Genomic DNA, 21,772 nt, shown 5'->3' with positions numbered 1-21,772 from the left:
TGTTCTTAAAGGTGAATTGAATTTCTGGTAGGTAGCGTATAGTTGGGTCTTATCTATGCCACCAATCTATGCCTTTTGATTGGAGAATTTAATCCATTTACATTTAGAATAATTATTGATTGGTAAGGAATTACTAATGCCATTGTATTGTTTTCTGGCTGTTTGTTGTTCCCTTGTTCCTTTTTTTCCTTCTCTTGCTACCTTCCATTGTGAATTGATGATTTCTTAGAGTGGTATGCTTTGATTCCTTTCTCTTTATCTTTTGTGAATCTGCTGTAGGTTTTTGCTTTGTGGTTCCCATGAAGCTTACAGAAGACATCTTATAGATAGATGATAGTCTATTTTACACTGATAACAGCTTATTTTAATCACATACAAAACCTCTACCCTTTTACTCCCCTCTTTTTACGTTTTTGATATCACAATTTACCTCCTTTTATATTGTGTATTTATTAACCAGTATTGTAGCTATAGTTATTTTTAATACTGTTGCCCTTTAACCTTTATACTAGAGTTAAATGTTGAACACACCACCATACTACAGTAGTAGCATATTTTGAATTTAACTGTATACTTACCTTTACCCAGTGTCTTGGATATTTTCATGTACTAAATAGTGTCCTTTGATTTAACTTGAACTCCTTTCAGCATTTTTATTTGTTGTTGTTAAGGCAGGTCTAGTGGTGATGGATTCCTTCAGCTTTTTTTTGTCTGCGATACACTTTCTCTCTCCTTCATTTCTGAAGGACAACATTGCCAGATAGAGTACAGTCAGCCCTTTGTATCAATGGGTTCCACATCCACATTCAACCAACTGTGAATCGAAAATACTCAAGGAAAAAAAATTCCAGAAAGTTCTAAAAACCAAAATCTTAATTTGCCATGCACCAGCAACTGTTTACATAGCATTTACATTTTATTAGGTATTAAAAGTAGTCTAGGAATGATTTAAAGCATATGGAAGGGTGTGAGTAGGTTACATGCAAATACTACACCATTTTATATAGGTACTTGAGCATCTGCAGATTTTGTTATCACTGGGAGGGGGAAGAAGGGGGGTCCCAAAACCAATTCCCCATGAATTCTGAGGGATGACTGCATTCTTGGTTGGCAGGTTTTTTTCTTTTCAACACTTTTGCTTATATCATCACATTCCTTCTTGGCGTGTAAAGTTTCTGCTGAGAAATATGCTAATAGTCTTATGGGAACTCCCTTGTAAGCTGCAAGTTTCTTTTCTCTTGTTGCTTTTAAGATTCAGTCTTTTTCTCTGATTTTTGACAATTTTATTATAATATGTCTTGGAGGAGATCTCTTTAAGTTGAGTTTGTTTGGATACCCATGAGCTTCGTGAACTTGGGTATCCAAATCTTTACACAGATTAGGGAATTTCTCAGCTGTGATTTCTTTCAGTAAGTTTTCTTACCCCTTCTTCCTCCTCTTCCTCTGGGATTCCAGTAATTCACAAGTTGTTTCCTTTGAGAATTTACCATAGATCACACAGGCTTTCCTCACTCTTTTTATTATTATTTTTTTTGTTCTCCCCTGACTAGATAATGTCAAAATTCCTGTCTTCTAACTCACAGATTCTTTCTTCTCTTTGATCCATTTGCTGTTGATTCTCTCTTTTGAGATTTTCATTTCATTCATTGTATTATTCAATTCCAGAGTTTCTGTTTGGTACTTTTTAATGATTTCTGTCTCTTTGTTGAATTTCTTACTCTGTTTGTGTACTGTTTTCCTGATTTTGTTGAATTTTCTTTCTGTGTTTTCTTGTACCTCGTTGAGCTTCCTTAAAACAGCTATTTTGAATTCCTTATCCAGTAAATTGTAGATCTTCATGTCTTTGTGATAGGTTTTTGGAAGATTATTGTGATCCTTTGGTGGTGTCATGTTTCCTTGATTTTTCATGTTTCAGGTTTTGTGTTGCTGTCGTCACATTTGCAGTAGCAGTCAACTTCTCCGGTCTTTATTAACTGCCTTCAGGAGAGAATACCTTTTGTCAGCCCTCCTAGGGATTCTGAGGCTTTCTCAGACTTTCTATAGATATGCCTGCTCTGTGCTTCTTGCTCCCTTTTGTGGGAGAATTCTTAAACTTGTGTACCTTCTCTTCATTCTGCAATGCACCAGGATGCATACTGATAGCTTCCCTTTCGTTTTCCCATGGATGATACTAAAGCTGAAGCTTGTGGCCTCTCCCTGACCTGCAGGTTTGGGTCATGCTCACTAGCTATCTGCCAAAGCTCACTCTCACCACCAACATCAGGAGCACTTATAGGGATCTGGATACAGGGTGGACAGGGGTGTGGGTGAGGCCCATGGAGCCCTAGGGGTGCCCATGGGCCAGTTGGAGGGATCTACATGCAGGGCGTCTCCAGCAGTTCGTAGGTAGGCTTCTTGAAGGAATTCATGGTATAGTTAGTAGGATTCATGTCCTTTTAGTTACCTCTGAGAGTCCTATCTGCCACTCTTCTAGCCTCTTCCCCACTCAGTCCCTACCCCATGCAGCTCATTATTTAGTACTCTGGATAGGGTGAGAGAGAAATGGGGAGGAAGTTTTGTATAGTAGGGGAAGCCAGGCACTCACTCACTCATATGTTCTCACTTTCCCCAATAGGAAAAATCACAGGCCAAGAAGATCTTTCTTGGCCCTGAACTGTGCCACTTTGGAGGAGGGTTGATATGAATAAAGTCAAACTGTTCCATTTACTGTCTCCAGTGTGTCCAAACTCGTGTTTTTTTGCTGCATTGGTATGCTGGAACTTCTCCACAGGAGACCTGGACTTCCATAAAGGCTCACTTATGTGTGGCTGATTATATAAATATTGTTATTCCACTGCCAAGAGGGACTGCAGCGGTGGTTTGTGGGCCACTGCAGGGTTCACAGCTGGGACAGGTCTCTATACCTCTTACCCGACACATGATTGGGACAGACTCTTCCCGGGCCTCTTAGTGTAATGGTGCTAGATCCCACAGCTCCCACAAAGGCACTTTTGTCCATGGACGGATGCCGGATTGTGGTTGGGAGGGAACATGAGCGAGGATATCTCATTTAGCCATGTTGCTGACATCACCCTCTGGTGCCAAACCGTTTAGAAGAGCCCTTTTCTTTTTATTATTATTTTTTAATTTATTATTTTTTATTTTATTTTTTAAGTTGAAGTAGCTGTCATCTTTTATTTAGTATTTTTTTCTTCTCAGGTCTTTCTTGGAGTATAGTTGCTTTACAGTGTTGTTAGTTTCTTCTGTATAACAAAGTGAATCAGCTGTACATATACATATATCCCCATATCCCCTCCCTCTTGCATCTCCCTCCCACCCTCCTTATCCCACCCCTCTAGGTGGTCACAAAGCACTGACCTGATCTCCCTGTGCTATGCAGCTGCTTCCCACTAACTATTTTACATTTGGTAGTGTATATATGTCAATGCCGCTTTCTAACTTTGTCCCAGCTTACCCTTCCCCCTCCCCGTGTCCTCAAGTCCATTCTCTAGGTCAGCGTCCTTATTCCTTTCCTCCCTCTAGGTTCATCAGAACCTTTTTTTTTTTTTTTAGATTTCATATATGTGTTAGCATATGGTATTTGTTTTTCTCTTTCTGACTTCCTTTACTGTGTGACAGACTCCAGGTCCATCCATCTCACTACAGATAACGCAGTTTCGTTTCTTTTTAAGGCTGAGTAATATTCCATTGTATATATGTGCCACATCTTTATCCATTCATCTATCGATGGGCACTTATGTTGCTTCCATGTCCTGGCTATTGTAAATACTGCTGTAAAATTGTGGTATATGACTTTCTGGATTATGGTTTTCTCAGGGTATATGCCCAGTAGTGGGATTGCTGGGTCATATGGTAGCTCTATGTTTAGTTTTTTTAAGAACCTCCATAGTGTTCTCCATAGTGGCTGTATCAATTTACATTCCCACCAGCAGTGCAAGAGAGTTCCCTTTTCACTACACCCTCTCCAGCATTTATTGTTTGTAGATTTTTTGATGATGGCCATTCTGACCGGTGTGAGGTGATATCACCTTGTAGTTTTGATTTGCATTTCTCTAATAATTAGTGGTGTTGAGCATCCTTTCATGTGTTTGTTGGCAATCGGTATATCTTCTTTGGAGAAATGTCTATTTAGGTCTTCTGCCCATTTTTGGATTGGGCTGTTTGCTGTTTTCATATTCAGCTGCATGAGCTGCTTTTATATTTTGGAGATTAATCCTTTGTCAGTTGGTTCGTTTGCAAATATTTTCTCCCATTCTGAAAATTGTCTTTTCGTCTTGTTTGTAGTTTCCTTTGCTGTGCAAAAGCTTTTAAGTTTCACTAGGTCCCATTTGTTTATTTTTGTTTTTATTTCCAATACTCTAGGAAGTGAGTTAAAAGGGATCTTGCTGTGATTTATGTCACCGAGAGTTCTGCCTGTGTTTTCCTCTAAGAGTTTTATAGTGTCTGGCCTTACATTTAGGTCTTTAATCCATTTGGAGCTTATTTTTGTGTATGGTGTTAGGAAGTGTTTTAATTCATTCTTTCACATGTAGTTGTCCAGTTTTCCCAGCACCATTTATTAAAGAGTCTCTGTTTTCTCCATTGTATATTCTTTCCTCCTTTATCAAAGATAAGGTGACCGTATGTGCGTGGGTTTATCTCTGGGCTTTCTATCCTGTTTCATTGACCTATATTTCTGTTTTTGTGCCAGTACCATACTGTCCTGATTACTGTAGCTTTGTAGTATAGTCTGAAGTCAGGGAGCCTGATTCATCCAACTCCATTTTTCTTTCTCAAGATTGCTTTGGCTATTCAGGATCTTCTGTGTTTCCACACAAATTGTGAAATTTTTTGTTATAGTTCTGTGAAAAATGCCATTGGTAGTTTGATAGGGATTGCGTTGAATCTGTAGATTGCTTTGGGCAGTATAGTCATTTTCACAATGTTGATTCTTCCAATCCAAGAACATGGTATATCTCTCCATCTGTTTGTATCGTCTTTAATTTCTTGCATCAGTGTCTTATAGATTTTCTGCATACATGTCTTTTGTCTCCTTAGGTAGGTTTATCCCTACATATTTTATTCTTTTTGTTGCATTGTTAAATGGGATTGTTTCCTTAATTTCTCTTTAAGATTTTTTGTCATTAGTGTATAGGAATGCAAGAGATTTCTGTGCATTAATGTTGTATCCTGCTACTTTACCAAATTCATTGATTAGCTCTAGTAGTTTTCTGGTAGCATCTTTAGGATTCTCTATGTATAGTGTCATGTCATCTGCAAACAGTGACAGTTTTACTTCTTCTTTTCTGATTTGGATTCCTTTTATTTCTTTTTCTTCTCTGCTTGCTGTGGCTAAAACTTCCAAAACTATGTTGAATAATAGTGGTGAGGGTGGACAACCTTGTCTTGTTCCTGATCTTAGAGGAAATGGTTTCAGTTTTTCACCATTGAGAACAATGTTGGCTGTGGATTTGTCATATATGGCCTTTATTATGTTGAGGTAGGTTCCCTCTATGTCCACTTTTCTGGAGAGTTTTTATCATAAATGAGTGTTGAATTTTGTCAAAAGCTTTTTCTGCATCTATTGAGATTATCATATGGTTTTTATCCTTCAGTTTTTTAATATGGTGTATCACATTGATTGATTTGCATATGTTGAAAAATCCTCTCATTCCTGGGGTAAATCCCACTTGATTCTGGTGTGTGATCCTTTTAACACATTATTGGATTCTGTTTGCTAGTATTTTGTTGCAGATTTTTGCATCTATGTTCATCAGTGACATTGGCCTGTAGTTTTTTTGTGTGAAATCTTTGTCTGGTTTTGGTATCAGGGTGATGGTGGCCTCGTAGAATGAGTTTGGGAGTGTTCCTCCCTCTGCTATTTTTTGGAAGAGTTTGAGAAGGATAGGTGTTAGCTCTTCTCCAAATGTTTGATAGAATTCGCCTGTGAAGCCATCTGGTCCTGGGCTTTTGTTTGTTGGAAGATTTTTAATCACAGTTTCAATTTCAGTGCTTGTGATTGGTCTGTTTATATTTTCTATTTCTAACTGTTTCAGTCTTGGAAGGTTGTACTTTTCTAAGAATTTGTCCATTTCTTCCAGGTTGTCCAGTTTATTGGCATATAGTTGGTTTGTATTAATCTCATGATCCTTTGTATTTCTGCAGTGTCAGTTGTTACTTCTCCTTTTTCATTTCTAAATCTGTTGATTTGAGTCTTCTCCCTTTTGTTCTTGATGAGTCTGGCTAATTGTTTATCAACTTTGTTTAACTCCTCAAAGAACCAGCTTTTATTTTTATTGATCTTTACTATTATTTTCTTCATTTCTTTTTCATTTACTTCTGATCTGATCTTTATGATTTCTTTCCTCCTGCTAACTTTGAGGGTTTTTTTTTTCTTATTTCTCTTATTGCTTTAGGTGTAAGGTTAGGTTGTTTAGTTGAGATGTTTCTTGTTTCTTGTGGTAGGATTGTATTGCTATAAACTTCCCTCTTAGAACTGCTGTTTCTTCATCCCATAGGTTTTGGGTCGTCATGTTTTTATTGTCATTTGTTTCTAGGTATTTTTTATTCCCTCTTTGATTTCTTCAGTGATCTCTTGGTTATTTAGTAGCGTATTGTTTAGCCTCCATGTGTTTGCATTTTTTACAGTTTTATTCCTGTAATTGATATCCTGTCTCATAGTGTTGTAGTCAGAAAGGATACTTGGTACGATTTCATTTTTCTTAAATTTACCAAGGCTTAATTTGTTACACAAGATATGATCTATCCTGGAGAATGCTCCATGAGCACTTGAGAAAGTGTATTCTGTTGTTTTTGGATGGAATGTCCTATTAATATCAATTAAGTCCATCTTGTGTAATGTGTCATTTAAAGCTTGTGTTTCCTTTTTTATTTTCATTTTGGATGATCTGTCCATTGGTGAAAGTGGGGTGTTAAATCCCCTCCCATTATTGTGTTACTTTTGATTTCCCCTTTACGGCTGTTAGCATTTGCCTTATGTATTGAGGTGCTCCTATGTTGGGTGCATAAATATTTACAGTTGTTATGTCTTCTTCTTGGATTGATCCCTTGATCATTGTGTAGTGTTCTTCTTTGTCTCTTGTAATAGTCTTTATTTTAAAGTCTCTTTTGTCTGATATAAGAATTGCTACTCCAGGTTTCTTTTGATTTGCATGCATGGAATATCTTTTTCCATCCTCTTACTTTCAGTCTGAATGTGTCCCTAGATCTGAAGTGTGACTCTCGTAGACAGCACATATACGGGTATTGTTTTTGTATCCATTCTGCCAGTCCTTGTCTTTTGATTGGAGCTTTTAATCCATTTACATTTAAGGTCATTATCAATATGTATGTTCCTATTACTATTTTCTTAATTGATTTGGGTTTGTTTTTGTAGGTCTTTTCCTTTTCTTGTGTTTCCTGCCTAGAGAAGTTCCTTTAGCATTTGTTGTAAAGCTGGTTTGGTGGTGGTGAATTCTCTTAACTTTTTCTTGTCTCTAAATATTTTAATTTCTCCTTCAAATCTGAATGAGATTCTTGCCAGGTAGAGTAATCTTGGTTGGAGGTTTTTCCCTTTCATCACTTTAAATATGTCCTGCCACTCCCTTCTGGTTTGCAGAGTTTCTGCTGAAAGATCAGCTGCTAACCTTATGGGGATTCCCTTGTATGTTATTTGTTTCTTTTCCCTTGCTGCTTTTAATATTTTTTCTTTGTATTTAATTTTTGATAGTTTGATTAATTTGTGTCTTGGTGTGTTTTTCCTTGGATTTATCCTGTATGGGGCTCTCTGCACTTCCTGGACTTGACTATTTCCTTGTTAGGGAAGTTTTCAACTATAATTTCTTCAAATATTTTCTCACACCCTTTCTTTTTCTCTTCTTCTGGGACCCCTATAATTCGAATGTTGGTGTGTTTAATTTTCTCCCAGAGGTCTCTGAGACTGTCCTCATTTCTTTTCATTCTTTTTTCTTTATTCTGCTCTGTGCTAGTTATTTCCACTATTTTATCTTCTGGGTCACTCCGTTCTTCTGCCTCAGTTATTCTGCTATTGATTCCTTCTAGAGAATTTTTAGTTCTGTTTATTGTGTTGTTCATCATTTTTTCTTTTTAGTTCTTCTAGGTCCTTGTTAAATGTTTCTTGTATTTTCTCCATTCTATTTCCAAGATTTTGGATTATCTCTACTATCATTACTCTGAATTCTTTTTCTGGTAGGCTGCCTATTTACTCTTCATTTGTTTAGTCTGGTGGGTTTTTACTTTACTCCTTCATCTGCTGCATATTTCTCTGTCTTCTCAATTTGTTTAACTTACTGTGTTTGTGTTCTCCTTTTCACAGGTTGCAGTTTTGTAGTTCATGTTGTTTTTTGATGTCTGCCCCCAATGGGTGAGGTTGGTTCAGTGGATTGTGTAGGCTTCCTGGTGTAGGGGACTGGTGCCTGTGTTCTGGTGGATGAGTCTTGATCTTGTCTCTCTGGTGGGCAGGGCCGCATCCAGTGGTGTGTTTTAGGGTGTCTGTCAATTTAGTATGATTATAGGCAGCCTCTCTGCTAATCAATGGGGTTGTGTTCCTTTCTTATTAGTTGTTTGGCATGGGGCATCCAACTGCTGGCTGTTGGGTGAAGCTGGTCTTAGCACTGAAATGGATATCTCTGGGAGAGCTCTGGGATATCTCTGGGAGAGCTCTAAACAAAGCCAATTGATATTACTCAGGCCTAGAGGTCTCTGGTGGTCCAGTGTCCTGAACTTGGCTATTCCATCTCAGAGGATCAGGCCTGACGCCAGGCTGGAGCACCAAGACCCTGTCGGCCACATGGCTCAAAAGAAAAGGGAGAAGAAAAGAAAGAAAAAAAATTTTTAAAAATAAGAAAAAATTTAAAAATTATTAACATAAAGAAAATAATAATTCAGAAAATAAAGAAGAGAGCAGCCAAACCAATAAACAAATCCACCAATGATAACAAGCTCTAAAAACTAAACTAAGATAAACATAAATATCAGAAACAAATCAGTCTCACACAGCAAACCCCAAGTCTACAGTTGCTCCTAAAGTCTACCACCTCAATTTTGGGACATTTCATTGTCTATTCAGGTATTCAGCCGATGCAGGGTACATCAAGTGGATTGTGGGGATTTAAGCCGCTGCTCCTGAGGCTGCGTGGAGAAATTTCCCTTTCTCTTCTTTGTTCGCACAGTCCTGGGGTTCAACTTTGTTTTGGCCCCACCTCTGCATGTAGGTCACCCTCAGGTATCTCTTCCCTGCCCAGCCGGGAGGCGGTTAAAGCAGTAGCTGATTAGGGGCTGTGGCTCACTCAGGCCAGGGGGAGGGACGGGTACGGTGGTCATAATTGGAATGCGGGGCGAGCCTGTGGCGACAGAGGCCAGCATGACATTGCAACAGCCTGAGGCGTGCCATGTGTTCTCCTGGGGAAGTTGTCCCTAGATCATGGGACCCTGGCAGTGGCGGGCTGCACAGGCTCCCGGTGGAGGGGTGTGGATAGTGACCTGTGCTTGGACACAGGATTGTTGGTGGCAGCAGCAGCAGCCTTAGTGCTTCATGGCTGTCTCTGGGGTCCAAGCTGATAAACACGGCTTGTGCCCATCTCTGGAGCTCATTGAGGCAGTGCTCTGAATCCCCTCTCTACACGTACCCCAAAACAATGGTCTCTTTCCTCTTAGGCAGTTCCAGACTTTTTCTCAGACTCCCTCCCAGCTAGCTGGGAGGGACACTAGCCTCCTTCAGGCTGTGTTCACGCAGCCAACCCCAGTCCTCTCCCTGGGGCCTGACCTCGGAAACTCAAGCCTCAGCTCCCGGCCCCACCCCCCCGCCCTGGCTGGTGAGCAGACAAGCCTCTCAGGTTGGTAAGTGCTGGTTGGCACTGATCCTGTGTGCAGGAATCTCTCCGCTTTTCCCTCTCCACCCCTGTTGCTGAGCTCTCTTCCGTGGCTCCGAAGCTTCCCCCACCCCCCATTCTCCCTCCACCATCTCCACAAGTGAAGAGGCTTCTTAGCGTGTGGAAACTTTTCCTCCTTCACAGCTCCATCCCAGAAGTGCTGGTCCTGTCCCTATTCTTTTGTCTCTGTTTTTTCTTTTTCCTTTTGCCGTACCCAGGTACATGGCGAGTTTCTTGCCTTTCTGGAAGTCTGAGGTCTTCTGCCAGTGTTCAGTAGGTGTTCTGTAGGAGTTGTTCCACATGTAGATGTATTTCTGATGTATTTGTGGGGAGGAAGGTGATCTCCATGTCTTACTCCTCCACCATCTTGAAGGTCCCCCCCGAGTCCTTTTCTGAAGATACCAAATTATGACCATATTCTGACTAAATGTTTACCAGATTTATTACATTATTCCCTTTTTGGGAAATGAATGTTGTCTAGATTCATAACATTTTCCCCCGTTTTAGTAAGTTACCTGTAGAATATCTAAATCATTATTTAATAATTAATTTGTTCTACCAGTTACCACTTTTTTGCTATGGAAAGTAGTATAAAATATCTTTTTAAAATTTGAACTGGTCCACAAAGCAGCAGTGCTGCTAATTCTGAAAATATTTTCCATCTACATAAATTTTCCATCTTTTTTTTTTAGTATCTGAACCAGCTATTTCCTGCACAGAATATAGTGTGCAGAGCACATTAAGAAAGGAGGCGTTAGTAAAGCCCACTAATTAGGCTGCTTCTGATGAGCTGCTCTTAGATGCACTTGAAATACAGGCAGGACAAAAATCAGTATTAACTTGTTCCAAATAAATCATGGTACTCTAGCCCGGTGGAATTGGCACCATACTGGCCATAATCAAGCAGATTTTAGGACTCAGTACTTTTTTTTAGAGTCCTCTTTCCACTAAGAGTAACTTTGTTTACTGACTGAATTCCCATTATAGGGAACTCTTTCATGTTCATCTCTGTAGGTACATACCCACCCTTTTAAAATATGATTATTTGTAGCTTTAAATAACCTCATAGTTTGTCTTTCCTCCAGTGGTGAGAGAGAATGGCTGCTGAGTCAGAGTACTGGGCATTTCTGGGAGGTGAATGGGGAAATAGTTTACAGTTTTGCTTCAGGCTGGTCAGAACTGGATATGCTGATTAGGCACATTCACTTTGATATCCCCACTATCTTCTTAAGGCATAATAGAGTCCATTGTAACTTGAGCAATTTATTCTCTTTTGGAATACATCCTATGCTTGGAATACATTTTGCTTTCGATTGTCTGACTTTGGGGCTGAATTTAGAGTAATTCAGCTCTGGGTTTGAATTCCATGTGCATAATCTAGGTTCAGTCATTAACCTCTTTTAACCTCATTGTAGAATGAGGCTGGTGCTCACCACACCAAGGATTGTCATGAAGATAAATGTTGTAATCTATGTAAAGCATGTAGCACAGTGCCAGACCCTTGGTAAGCCCTTAATAAATAGTTGCTACTGCCATTGCTACTAGATGGATTTTTTATTTTGTTTTAAACTTGTATCCAATAATTTGGCCATTTTTGAACATGATGATGGTATGTTAAAATGCCTTGAGGATGTTTTGCTTTCTCTTCTGATTTTAATGTATCAAGTGCTTTTCTCTACCTTCAGAAATTAGTTTTATTTTTATGGTCTGTGCCTCAAGTGTGTGCCAAATACTGCAGTAGTGTTTATGTTTTCTTCAGACCATTTGTGAGTCTTAGATACAGATTTAAATGGGGCAGATTTACTTGATGTCTTAAGTAATTTGTAACTTAACATTTCAGATTCTATTTTATTCATGATCTATATATCACAACAGATATTACTGCTACCTAAATGATAACCTAACTCTATAGAGACTGTTTGATGTGACAGGACAAGCGCAGATTGGAGCCAGTCTGGAGCCAGAATGTGGGCCAACTGGTGTCCTCATATTGTGAATGATATATCCAGGGCTTCCTAGAATTACTGTGAGGGTTGGATGACACAGTGTATACAATGTACCCTGCACAGTGCCTGGTATATGATAGGCCCCCTCCCCACATCTGTTAATGGGAAGGTAGTTACTATGACACAGATAGCCTGATGTTGTTATAGCTTCTTTCCCTCTTGAATAATATCACTTTACTAAGTATCTGTTATTGGTAATTTTGTTCTATTTTAAGTGTTTGACTTCATAATAATGGATTTATTTATTTATAAAGTAAATCATTGGATTTGTTCCCACCAGTGATACCAAGAAGAAGAAGGCAATGAGGAAAAAGAACGACAGTGAAGTGGAAGACGTGGGACCCACAAGTCATGACAGAAAGAAGACCAAGTGGGAAACCTCAGAGCCTTTGGATACAGGCCTGTCTTTAGCCGAGGATGAAGAGCTGGTGTTACATCTGCTCAAAAGTCAAAGCTAAATAGTACCTGCTCTTGTCTTCTCCTTGAAACCTCTAGTCATGATTATGTGGGCAAGAAGTTGAAAAAACAGTTGGCTTTGGGGCACGTAGGTAACATGAGTCCCATGCCCCAAGGACCCATTCTTCAAACAGGAACTGTCATACCTCTAAGCCCCTTTCACAGGCCATGCTTGCACCATCCCAGAGCAAACTCACAGTGATGGTGGATTATAAAATTTCCTGATCCCATTTTCCAGCCTGTGCTCTGTTAGATTTTATCCATGGGTTCCTACATCTTATCACTGGAAATGCTTCCTTTGTTTTACTGGCAAGTTCTAGAGACCTTGTTTCATTGTTGGAAATTCCTGTTTTGCTTACCATACAGAAGTTTCTCTGTAATATTAAACAAAATTGCTCAGAGAAAGAGTATGATGAGTATGATGGACCAACCCTGAGAAAAAATTAATATTTTTTAATTGCCATGATCAATAATAAACATATTTCCTATAAAATAAAATATTAGTGTTTTCATTGTATCCAGAAATATGAGAGCATTCTCAAGGGAAGTTTGTTAAGATTAAAATGTTTGGCCAATTCCTGAAATAGTGAATCTTTCATATTCTTAAATTAGCCTTCCTAAAGATATCATTTAACTTACACTTGCAGACTTGGTAGCCATTTATAAATAGAAATCCTGACTCTGAAGACTTTGTGATCTAAAACCAGATCTGTTAGTGAGCACCTAGTATGCTGTAGGTCTTCTACAAGTGCCTTTTGCAGCAGGTACCACAGATCCCTGCCCAGAGCCAGCTCCTGATAATGAGTAGAATAACACAGAGCCTCTTTTGGTTATAAGTAACTGGCAAATTCTTCACAGGGAAAGAAATCTGTGCCTTGGCATGACACCACTGATTTGATCATGATTTGTCATCTTCTCCTTATTCTCTCCCTTTTCTACTTTCCACTTCATGCACAAACAAAAATAATTTTTGCTTACTGGTACAAATGATTCATGAATCCAAGGAAGGGAATATCCATAATTGCTTCCATCTCAGCCTAAGTCCATATTTGTCTCTGAAAAGTTTCTCCTACTTTCTTGCTTGGTATCCTCATGAGCAACACCAACATCTTTTAGTCCTCAAAATGAGAAACTTGACGACTCCTCAGCTTCTCCCTTTCCCCACCCTTCACTTTGATGGTTCTATTGATTCTTCTTCATAATGACTCTCTTATCTCCATTGTTTCTTCTCTGTCTTTACAGCTTCTGCTTTCAGGCAGAGTTACATTCTCATCATGACCTGCTCAGATTTCTGCAGTGATCTCATAACTGGTCATTGTGCTTCCTGCCTCACATTTTTCTAGGCCAATCTTCTGTGTTGTCAGAATTCTCTTCATAGCATTGATCTGGCATGTTTCTTACTTCTGTTGCAGTGCTTATTATGTAATGTTGAAGACATTTGTTTATAAGCCTGTTGCCCCTGTTGTAAGACAAGTTTCTTGAGAGCATAAGGAATGTGTTTATCCCTCCTGTGTATCCCCAGAGCACCTGCCCTATAATAGGTTCAATAAAGGCTTTTTGAGTTAATGAATGGACAGTAAAACACCAAGACAGTTTTTGAAAGTGTGTGGTAGTGCATTGCTCTATTACCTCTGGTGGGAAGGATATAAAATGGTGGAAATGAGAACTGGATGAAATGGCTACAATGGGCAAGAATGACTATAATGGAGAAAACAGATGAGAAAGGAATTTGGGGTATAACAACCTGGGATGATTTTGAAATTAAGGTTGCTGGTACAGGATCTCTTGAATATTTTCAAAGGGCAAAAAGATGCAAGAGTATGTAAACTAAAGGTTTGGCCTTCCCTGGTGGTGCAGTGGTTAAGAATCTGCCTGCCAATGCAGGCGACATGGGTTTGAGCCTTGGTCCAGGAAGATGCCCCATGCCGTGGAGCAACTAAGCCCAGGCGCCACAACTGCTGAAGCCCATGCACCTAGAGCCCATGCTCCGCGACAAGAGGAGGCCACCGCGACAAGAAGCCTGTGCACTGCAACGAAGAGTAGTCCCTGCACACAGCAATGAAGACCCAACACAGCCAAAAATAATTAATTTTAAAAAAACAAAACTAAAGGTTTACCACTGAATTCACTCTGTGCAGTTTTAGATTTTGTTTTTTCTAATCCAAATAAGGAATTTTTACTTATTTTTTACTCTATATATGTAAGCATTGAATAAATATACTGCAAGTCCTTTGGTTCATGAACTAGTTTGAGCTGTATTCTGTCCCTAGACCTGAATGGATCCTGACTAATACATACATCGTAAGGAACTTTAGTTTGCTGAAATTTGAAAACTGGTTAAAACATCAGAATAGTGCTGTTTGAAAACTCAGGTAACAAATATATATTTCGGTAGACTAAATTGTTACTGTTTTAGCTGTGGTGTAGTTGGGGGCGCATGACCTAAATCTGACTGGCCAAGCTATTTCCTAGACTCAGAGATTGGCCCAGACGTGGGTATAATACTCAGGTAAGGACGGAAAGACTCCTTCCTTGAGAGTAAAGTACAGAATATGAAAGAAAGATTCCTTACCCATGGGGAATTCCTAAAAAGGGAGGATGTCGATCTGGGGCCTTTGGCAGCAATTTTTTCTGGTCAAATGGAGGCTGCTTCTGAGAGGTTGGAGAGAATAAGACCAACACCGTGAGGTGAGCAGAGTGGAGAGATGGAGAGAGAGCCCTGATGGCATCATTTGAACCCTTTGGCTTCAACTGTATCTGCTCCTTGTACTTCCTAATTATGGGTCAGTAAGTTTCTTTTTTGCATAAACTACTTTGAATTGTATTTTGTTCCTGGAATGAATGGATCCTGACTTAATATATACGTTGTGGGGGATTTTAGTTTGCTGATTTGAAAATGAATTAGAACGTGGGAATAGTGCCGATAGAAAGCTTGGGCATTGTTGTTCAGCAGACAGCAGCTCTATCCCCTCCCTACCTTGGAGAAGCATGGGTTTCCCACTCTGCTCACGTTGGGCTTGAGCCTGTGACTGACTTTAGCCCGCGAAGTGTGGTGGAAGTGACTGTGTGCCTGTTATAAGCAGAGGCTTTAAGGTGCTCTGATGCTTCCATCAGCCCTCTTACACTCTTGTCTTCTACCTTGAGACCAGCGTGGACTAGAGAGGATTCTGCTTCAGGCTGGGCACAAGGTGAGAAGACATGTGAAACAGACCTACAGCCTCCTCCAAGTCCTGTGGAGCAAGAAATCCACTGAGACTTGGGGTTCTTCACAGGAAAAGGTGAGAGAAGCACTTAACCAATGAGCAAAAGCATTCATTCATTCAATAAATGTTAATACAGCAACTACTGTATGCCAGGCCCTGTACTTAAGAGAAATAGAGCAGTCCCCTCCCCTGCTGTCATGTAGTAAAGGGAAAAAGAGAAGAAAATTCATAATTTCAGTGCATTATGAAAAGAGCAGGCAGGAAAAGGAAGACTGCTCTTTGAATGAGAAAGCTGTTGCTGGAGTACAGGAAGGATGGAGGATATGAGTAGTTTCTTGGCCTGCGACCCAAAGACCAATTCTTGCTTGATGCTTAACTGAGGCAGAGAGGCCATTCATCAGACTCACGTAAAACTATCCCTAAGATGTGTAAGTCTGAGCAGATACACTCAGCAGCAGAGTGCTTTGGAGGACTGCCCTTAAGCTTAACATGGCATTTTAGATTTGTTGGGGGTTATAAAAAATGGGTAAGTTTAATTAAATGTAGTTAATTTTGTTATACAACATTTGAAATATCCTGAACATGAAGGTTGTCTCCGTGACTGTCAGAGTCCACCAGAGGATGCAGATGTTCCTGGGAAGTGTGGGGAAGAAGGTGGAGCTGGAGGTGGTGGTACAGGTAAAGGGGAAAGAACCTGCAACCAAGTTTTGAAAAGTTTTGTTTCATATTTTTTAAGACCATTTTTAACTAGACATGTAATCATAAGTGTGATTTTCTTCCACAGCCCCTGCTGATCAGACAGGCCAGAGCAGACAGGTTTTATACCATATTACCCAGCGCCTGCTGAATCAGGAATTGGCAGCTAACCCAAAGGCTAGCCATTAGCCTGTGAGAGGCCAGTGCAAAAAGCTCTGCACAAACAGGGACAAATTGGGCAGATAATGTTCTTATTCTCTGAAACTGAAATTTAGGTAGTCAGCAACATAAGGTTATGAGACAGACCAAGAGCACATCATGGGCATAAGTGAGCTCAGATTAGAAGTCAGGCAAAGCTACAAGGGAACTAGAACTCTGGCAAAAAGATAAAGAGTAAATGGTGAGGGATCTAGTTGGTCATGGAAAGTGAAGCATGCGTGGAGAGTATTGCACCTGGTCCAGAGCTGCAAAGACCTGCAGACTCCCCTTGCTGGGTCTCCAAGGTCCACGCTGACCCTCTGGGCCTCATCTCCATAAACCTCATATTCTCCTGGGTCCTATTCCTAGATTTCTGTTCAAGTCTCTCTCCTTCACTGCCTGGGATGTAAGACCCTATTGTCTGAGGTAGTCTGAGTGAGTCCTTGGGTTTTTTGTACCCAAAAGAGCTTCAGTAAAACTCAGAATACTCTAATGTCTGCTGCTTAGATTTAACGTGTATAGGAATCACCAGGGAATCATTTAAAAGTGCTAATCCTGAATTGGTAGGTCTGGGGTGGGGCCTGAGATTCTGAATTTCTTATAAGCTCCCAGGTGATGGTATGCTGCTGGCCCTTGGCCACATTTGAGTAGCAAGGCACTAATGGAATTCAGAGAGTTATTAAAATCATTATTTACAGATAGGGATCCTGTCAGAGTTCCAGCAGGAAACAGATGGCACACACAAATCAGGATAATTCCAAGGGGATTTAATAAAAGGATTAGTTACATAAGCCAGAGCAGGGTGTAAGGAAACCACAAAAGGTTAGTCTACCAGAGACTAGTAATAGAAGTGTTAACCACTCCTCTCCTTGAAGGGATGAGGGGAGAGAAGGGAAGGAGAGACAGCTAATATTTGACCTTCAGTTGATATATGCAGGCAGCCTGAGGTGACCACAGGGAATGAGGCAAGAGAATAAACACTGTGACCTCACTCTCCGGCCAGTGGTCCCCACTGGCCCCAACCAAAGCCAGAAAGCAAGTTGCCCATAGATGTAATTGTACAGTCTCCCAGGACACAGCAAGGTGGAGAAGTGTAAGGGGCCAACAGGAGAAACTGGCCGAGACGTAGGGTGTATGTAGGTGAAATCTTTTTGTGGGGAAGAGGAGAAGCCCTCAGACTTTGTGCCTTCAACACTACTGTGTACCAGGCATTGTTCTAAGTATAGACACATAGCAAGGATGGGCAAGAAGCAAACCAGCATATAAAACACTAAGTGTAAGAGTAAGGAGATAGAGCAAGTGAGCAACAGAGCAGAGGCTATTTTGATGAAGGCCAGCAAGAACCTCTGATGGATAGGAATCTGAAGGAACAGGACCTACTTCCCAAGTACATGTGAATGAAGAAAAGTGTCCAACCATACAGACTGGCCTCACTAGAAAATTCATTCTTGTAGTGGGCCTTCAGTGCTGTTTTCCTAGCTTTGCCCTCTCTCCTACACTCCAAGACAACTATTTCACACATTTCCCTCTCAAATCTCCGAAACCTCTTGCCCTTCTTCACTCTTGGCTGATGATCTTACTTTTGATTTTACTGAGAAATCAAAAGAATCCTTCCCTGGGACTTCCCTGGTGGTCCAGTGGTAAAGAATCCGCCTTACAGTGCAGGGGATGCAGGTTCGATCCCTGGTCAGGGAACTAAGATCCCACATGCCGCGGGGCAACTAAGCCTGTGTGCCACAACTACTGAGCTCGTGTGCCTCAACTAGAGAGCCCATGTGCTGCAAACTACAGAGCCCACGTGCTCTGGAACCTGTGTGCCACAACTAGAGAAGAGAAAACCTGCACACCACAACTAGAGAGAAGCCCGCGTGCCACAATGAAGAGCCCACGCACTACAACGAAAGATCCCGCATGCCTCAGCGAAGATCCCATGTGCCGCAACTAAGACCTGATGCAGCTGAAAATAAATAAAATAAATAAATAATAAATCTTAAAAAAAAAAAAGAATCCTTCCCCAAACTCCCACACCACATCCACCCTTGCACCTATGCCCACACTTCCTGCCTTCCCTACTGCCTAAGGCCAAACTCCCTGCATGCGTGATCCCATGTCCTCTGGCCCTTTGAAGGATACTGCTTCTGCAGTTGTCCCCTCTCTCTACAGTATTATCAGTTTTCCCTCCCTACTGGGTTATTCCCATCAGTGAACAAGCATGCTGTAATGTCTCCCATCTTAAAACAAAACCTTGACATTCCCGTGCCTTTCCAGGCACAACTCCATTTCATCCTTTCCTTGTGTAGGTTGAGTCCTCAGAAGAGCTGTCTCTATTACCACCTGTCTGTACTTTCTCCCTTGCCAGTCTTTCTTAAACACTTTATCGAGGTATAATTGATATGAATAAACTGCACTTGTTTAAAGTATACAATTTGCTAACTCCTGTTCTTGTTGATTACTTATTTTCAGTCTCTTTTTCTGGGTGTTCCTCATGTTCTTTACTTCTAACCATTAGAGACCTTCTGACCTCAACCCTTGGATTTCTGTATCTACATTCACTCCGAGTGATCTCATTCAGTCTCCTAATATAACATACCATCTCTAGACTGATAACTCTGAAATTTATCTCTAGCCCAACTTCTCTGCATTCCACACTCATGTCCAACTATACTCAACATCCTATCTGGATGTCTAGTAAACATCTCAAACTTAATATTACCCAAGATGAACTCTTAATTTTCCCCCAAATCTTTCTCTCCTGTTTTGCTTCCATTTCAGTAAATATCATATCTATTTTTTCTGTTTCTCAGGCCAAAATCCTTGAAGACCTGTTTGACTTATCTCTCTCAAATCCTAGATCCAACCCATTAGCAAATCCAGTCAGCTTTTCTTTTGACATACATCCAAAAGCTAACTTCTTATCACTATTCCCATTGTAATTTCCACTCTATTACAACACATCATTCCCAGGAATATTGCAATAAGCTCTTAACTGGTCTCCTTGTTTCTGCCCTTTCCCTCATCCAAAAGCCAAAATGATTCTTTTAAATTATAATCTGAAGGTCCTTCGAAGGACATCAAGATGAAGGAGTAGGAGGGTGTTGAGCTACCTCTCCCAATAAACACATCCAAAAAAAAAAAAAATCTACATGTGGAACAATCCTCACTGAAAACAAACTAGAGACTGGTAGAAACTCTCATACAACCAAGGCTGTAAAGAAAGATTCACACAGAGTTGAGCAGGAAGGGAAGAGAAGTGATCAAGTCAGGGGCTGTGCCCCTAGGAGGGGGCACAGAAGGGGGGGGATTGCATGGGCTCAGAGATTCTACCTGTGGAGTGAGTAGTTTGAACCACATATCGGGTGCCCCAGCCCTGGGGTCCCACATTAAGAAGACAAGTCCCCTTACCTTAGCTGGTTTGAAAACCAGTGGGACTAACAGGAGGGCTGTAAGAAACCAAGACCCCACTTGTACAGAGTGTACAAATGCTTGCTTATGCCCAAAATAAGGTGAAGGAAGCAGAGTGAAACTGCAGTGCTCTGGCTGGCTTCCCCCAATCCCAGTGTGTGCCCTGGCCCATGCTGAGCATCCACTGTAGCACCTTTAGCTCTGTGCAGCTCCTGACATGGGCAAAGACTGCCGTTGCTGAGGAGAGTGCACAGCCGAGGGGGGATGGAGCCTGCTTGAACCTGGCATGACAGCCAAACAGGATGAGGGTGGCCATTACTGGGGTTCATGGAGGCAGCAGATCAGAAGTGGCCTGGAGCTCTGACTGTTGTGCTGGGGCGATCCTGGTATGTGCAGTGGCCTGAGCTGGGTACCTGCTGGGGCTCATCTTGCTCCAGTGATGCTCCTCCTGGGGTGAAGTTGCTGATGCTGGGAAGAGGGGAGAGCACACACTAAGAGGGGAAGGCATCAGCTTGACCTGATCCTGAGGGCTTCCACTCCAGCACCTCAGGACCTGACCCTGCCCTTGTTAGGGTGGTGACAACCACTGAGCATAGGAGAAGCCCTGGCTCACACCTGGCTCTGGCTGTAGCCACTCCAACTCCAGCCCCACCTCCCACCAAGGTGATATAGCACATCCTGGGGGAAAATGTGACCTGTGCTCACTTCAGATCCACCTCTCCCATCAAAGCCACTGGGCACACATAGGCTACACAGGGACCCTCCCACACAAGGACACTGCTGCAAACCAGGATAGGTAGCTGCTTCACCTAATCTCATGGAGACAGAGAAAGTTAAGCAAAATGAGAAAACAGAGAAATTTATTCTAAATGAAAGAACAAGAAAAAAAAAAAAGCCCTGAGGAAAACAACTGATGAAACAGAGATAAATAATTTACCAGATAAAGAGTTCAAAACAATAATAAGAAGAATGCTAACTGAACTAGGGAAAAGAGTAGATGAACACAGTGAGAATTCTAACAGGGAATTAGAAAATATAAAAAAGAACCAGTCAGAGCTGAAGAATACAATAGCTGAAATGAAAAACATACTAGAGGGAATTAACAGCAGACTAGGTCATACAGAAGAATCCATGAGATCTGGAAAATAGAAAATGGGAATCAATCAGAACAGCAAAGAGAAAAACAAAATAACAGTTTAAGGGACTTCTAAAACAGTATCAAATGTACTAACATTTCCATTGTAAGTGCAGCAAGAGAAAAAAGTCACATAGAAGACTGTCAGCTGATTTTTTCTGCAGAAACTTTGCAGGTCAGAAGGGCAGGGCATGATATATTTAAAGTGCTGAAAGGGAAAAACCTACAAACTAGGATACTAGCAAGATTATTATGCAAAATTGAAGGAGAGATGAATAACTTCTCAGACAAGTAAAAACAAAAAGGTTTCATCAATACTAAACCAATCCCAAAAGAAATGATAAGAGGTCTTCTCTAAATGGAAAAGAAAAGGGTACAACAAGAAGGAAGAATTTATGGAAAAGGAAAAATCCTACTAGTAAGGGCACATGTATAATAAAGGCTGTGGATCAACCATTAAATAATCCAGTGTGAAGACAAAAAGAAAAAATTTGTAAAATCAACTATAACTACAATAAAGAATTAAGGGGCAAACATGAACGTGAAAAACATGACATCAAAACACAAAACAGGGAGGGATTAAACATGTAGATCATTTAGAATGTGTTTGAACTTAAATGAATATCAGTTTAAAACAAGTAGGTATAGTTACAGGTCAACATAGATGAAGCCAATGGTAACCACAAATCAAAAACCTACAGTAGTTAAACAAAGATTGTCATACTGAGTGAAGTAAGTCAGACAGAGAAAGAGAAATGTCATATGATATTGCCTATATGCAGAATCTTTAAAAAAAAGAAATGATAC

General features: G+C 40.7%; 1 protein-coding gene across 1 annotated transcript in view; it reads left to right on the top strand.

The window, feature by feature from the left end:
* Positions 1–13,879, top strand: part of DDX10 (DEAD-box helicase 10) — a 289,494-nt gene extending 275,615 nt beyond the window's left edge. Inside the window, exon 18 of the mRNA XM_082845741.1 lies at positions 12,156–13,879. Within this exon, the coding sequence (XP_082701867.1) occupies positions 12,156–12,333 (178 nt within the window). The 3' untranslated portion in view covers positions 12,334–13,879. The remainder of the gene's footprint in view (positions 1–12,155) is intronic.
* Positions 13,880–21,772: the final 7,893 nt, after the last annotated feature.

This window comes from Leucopleurus acutus, assembly GCF_964270905.1.
Source record: "Leucopleurus acutus genome assembly, chromosome: 8".
Classification (NCBI taxonomy): Eukaryota; Metazoa; Chordata; class Mammalia; order Artiodactyla; family Delphinidae; genus Leucopleurus; species Leucopleurus acutus.
This window is presented reverse-complemented; position numbering and strand designations above follow the sequence as displayed.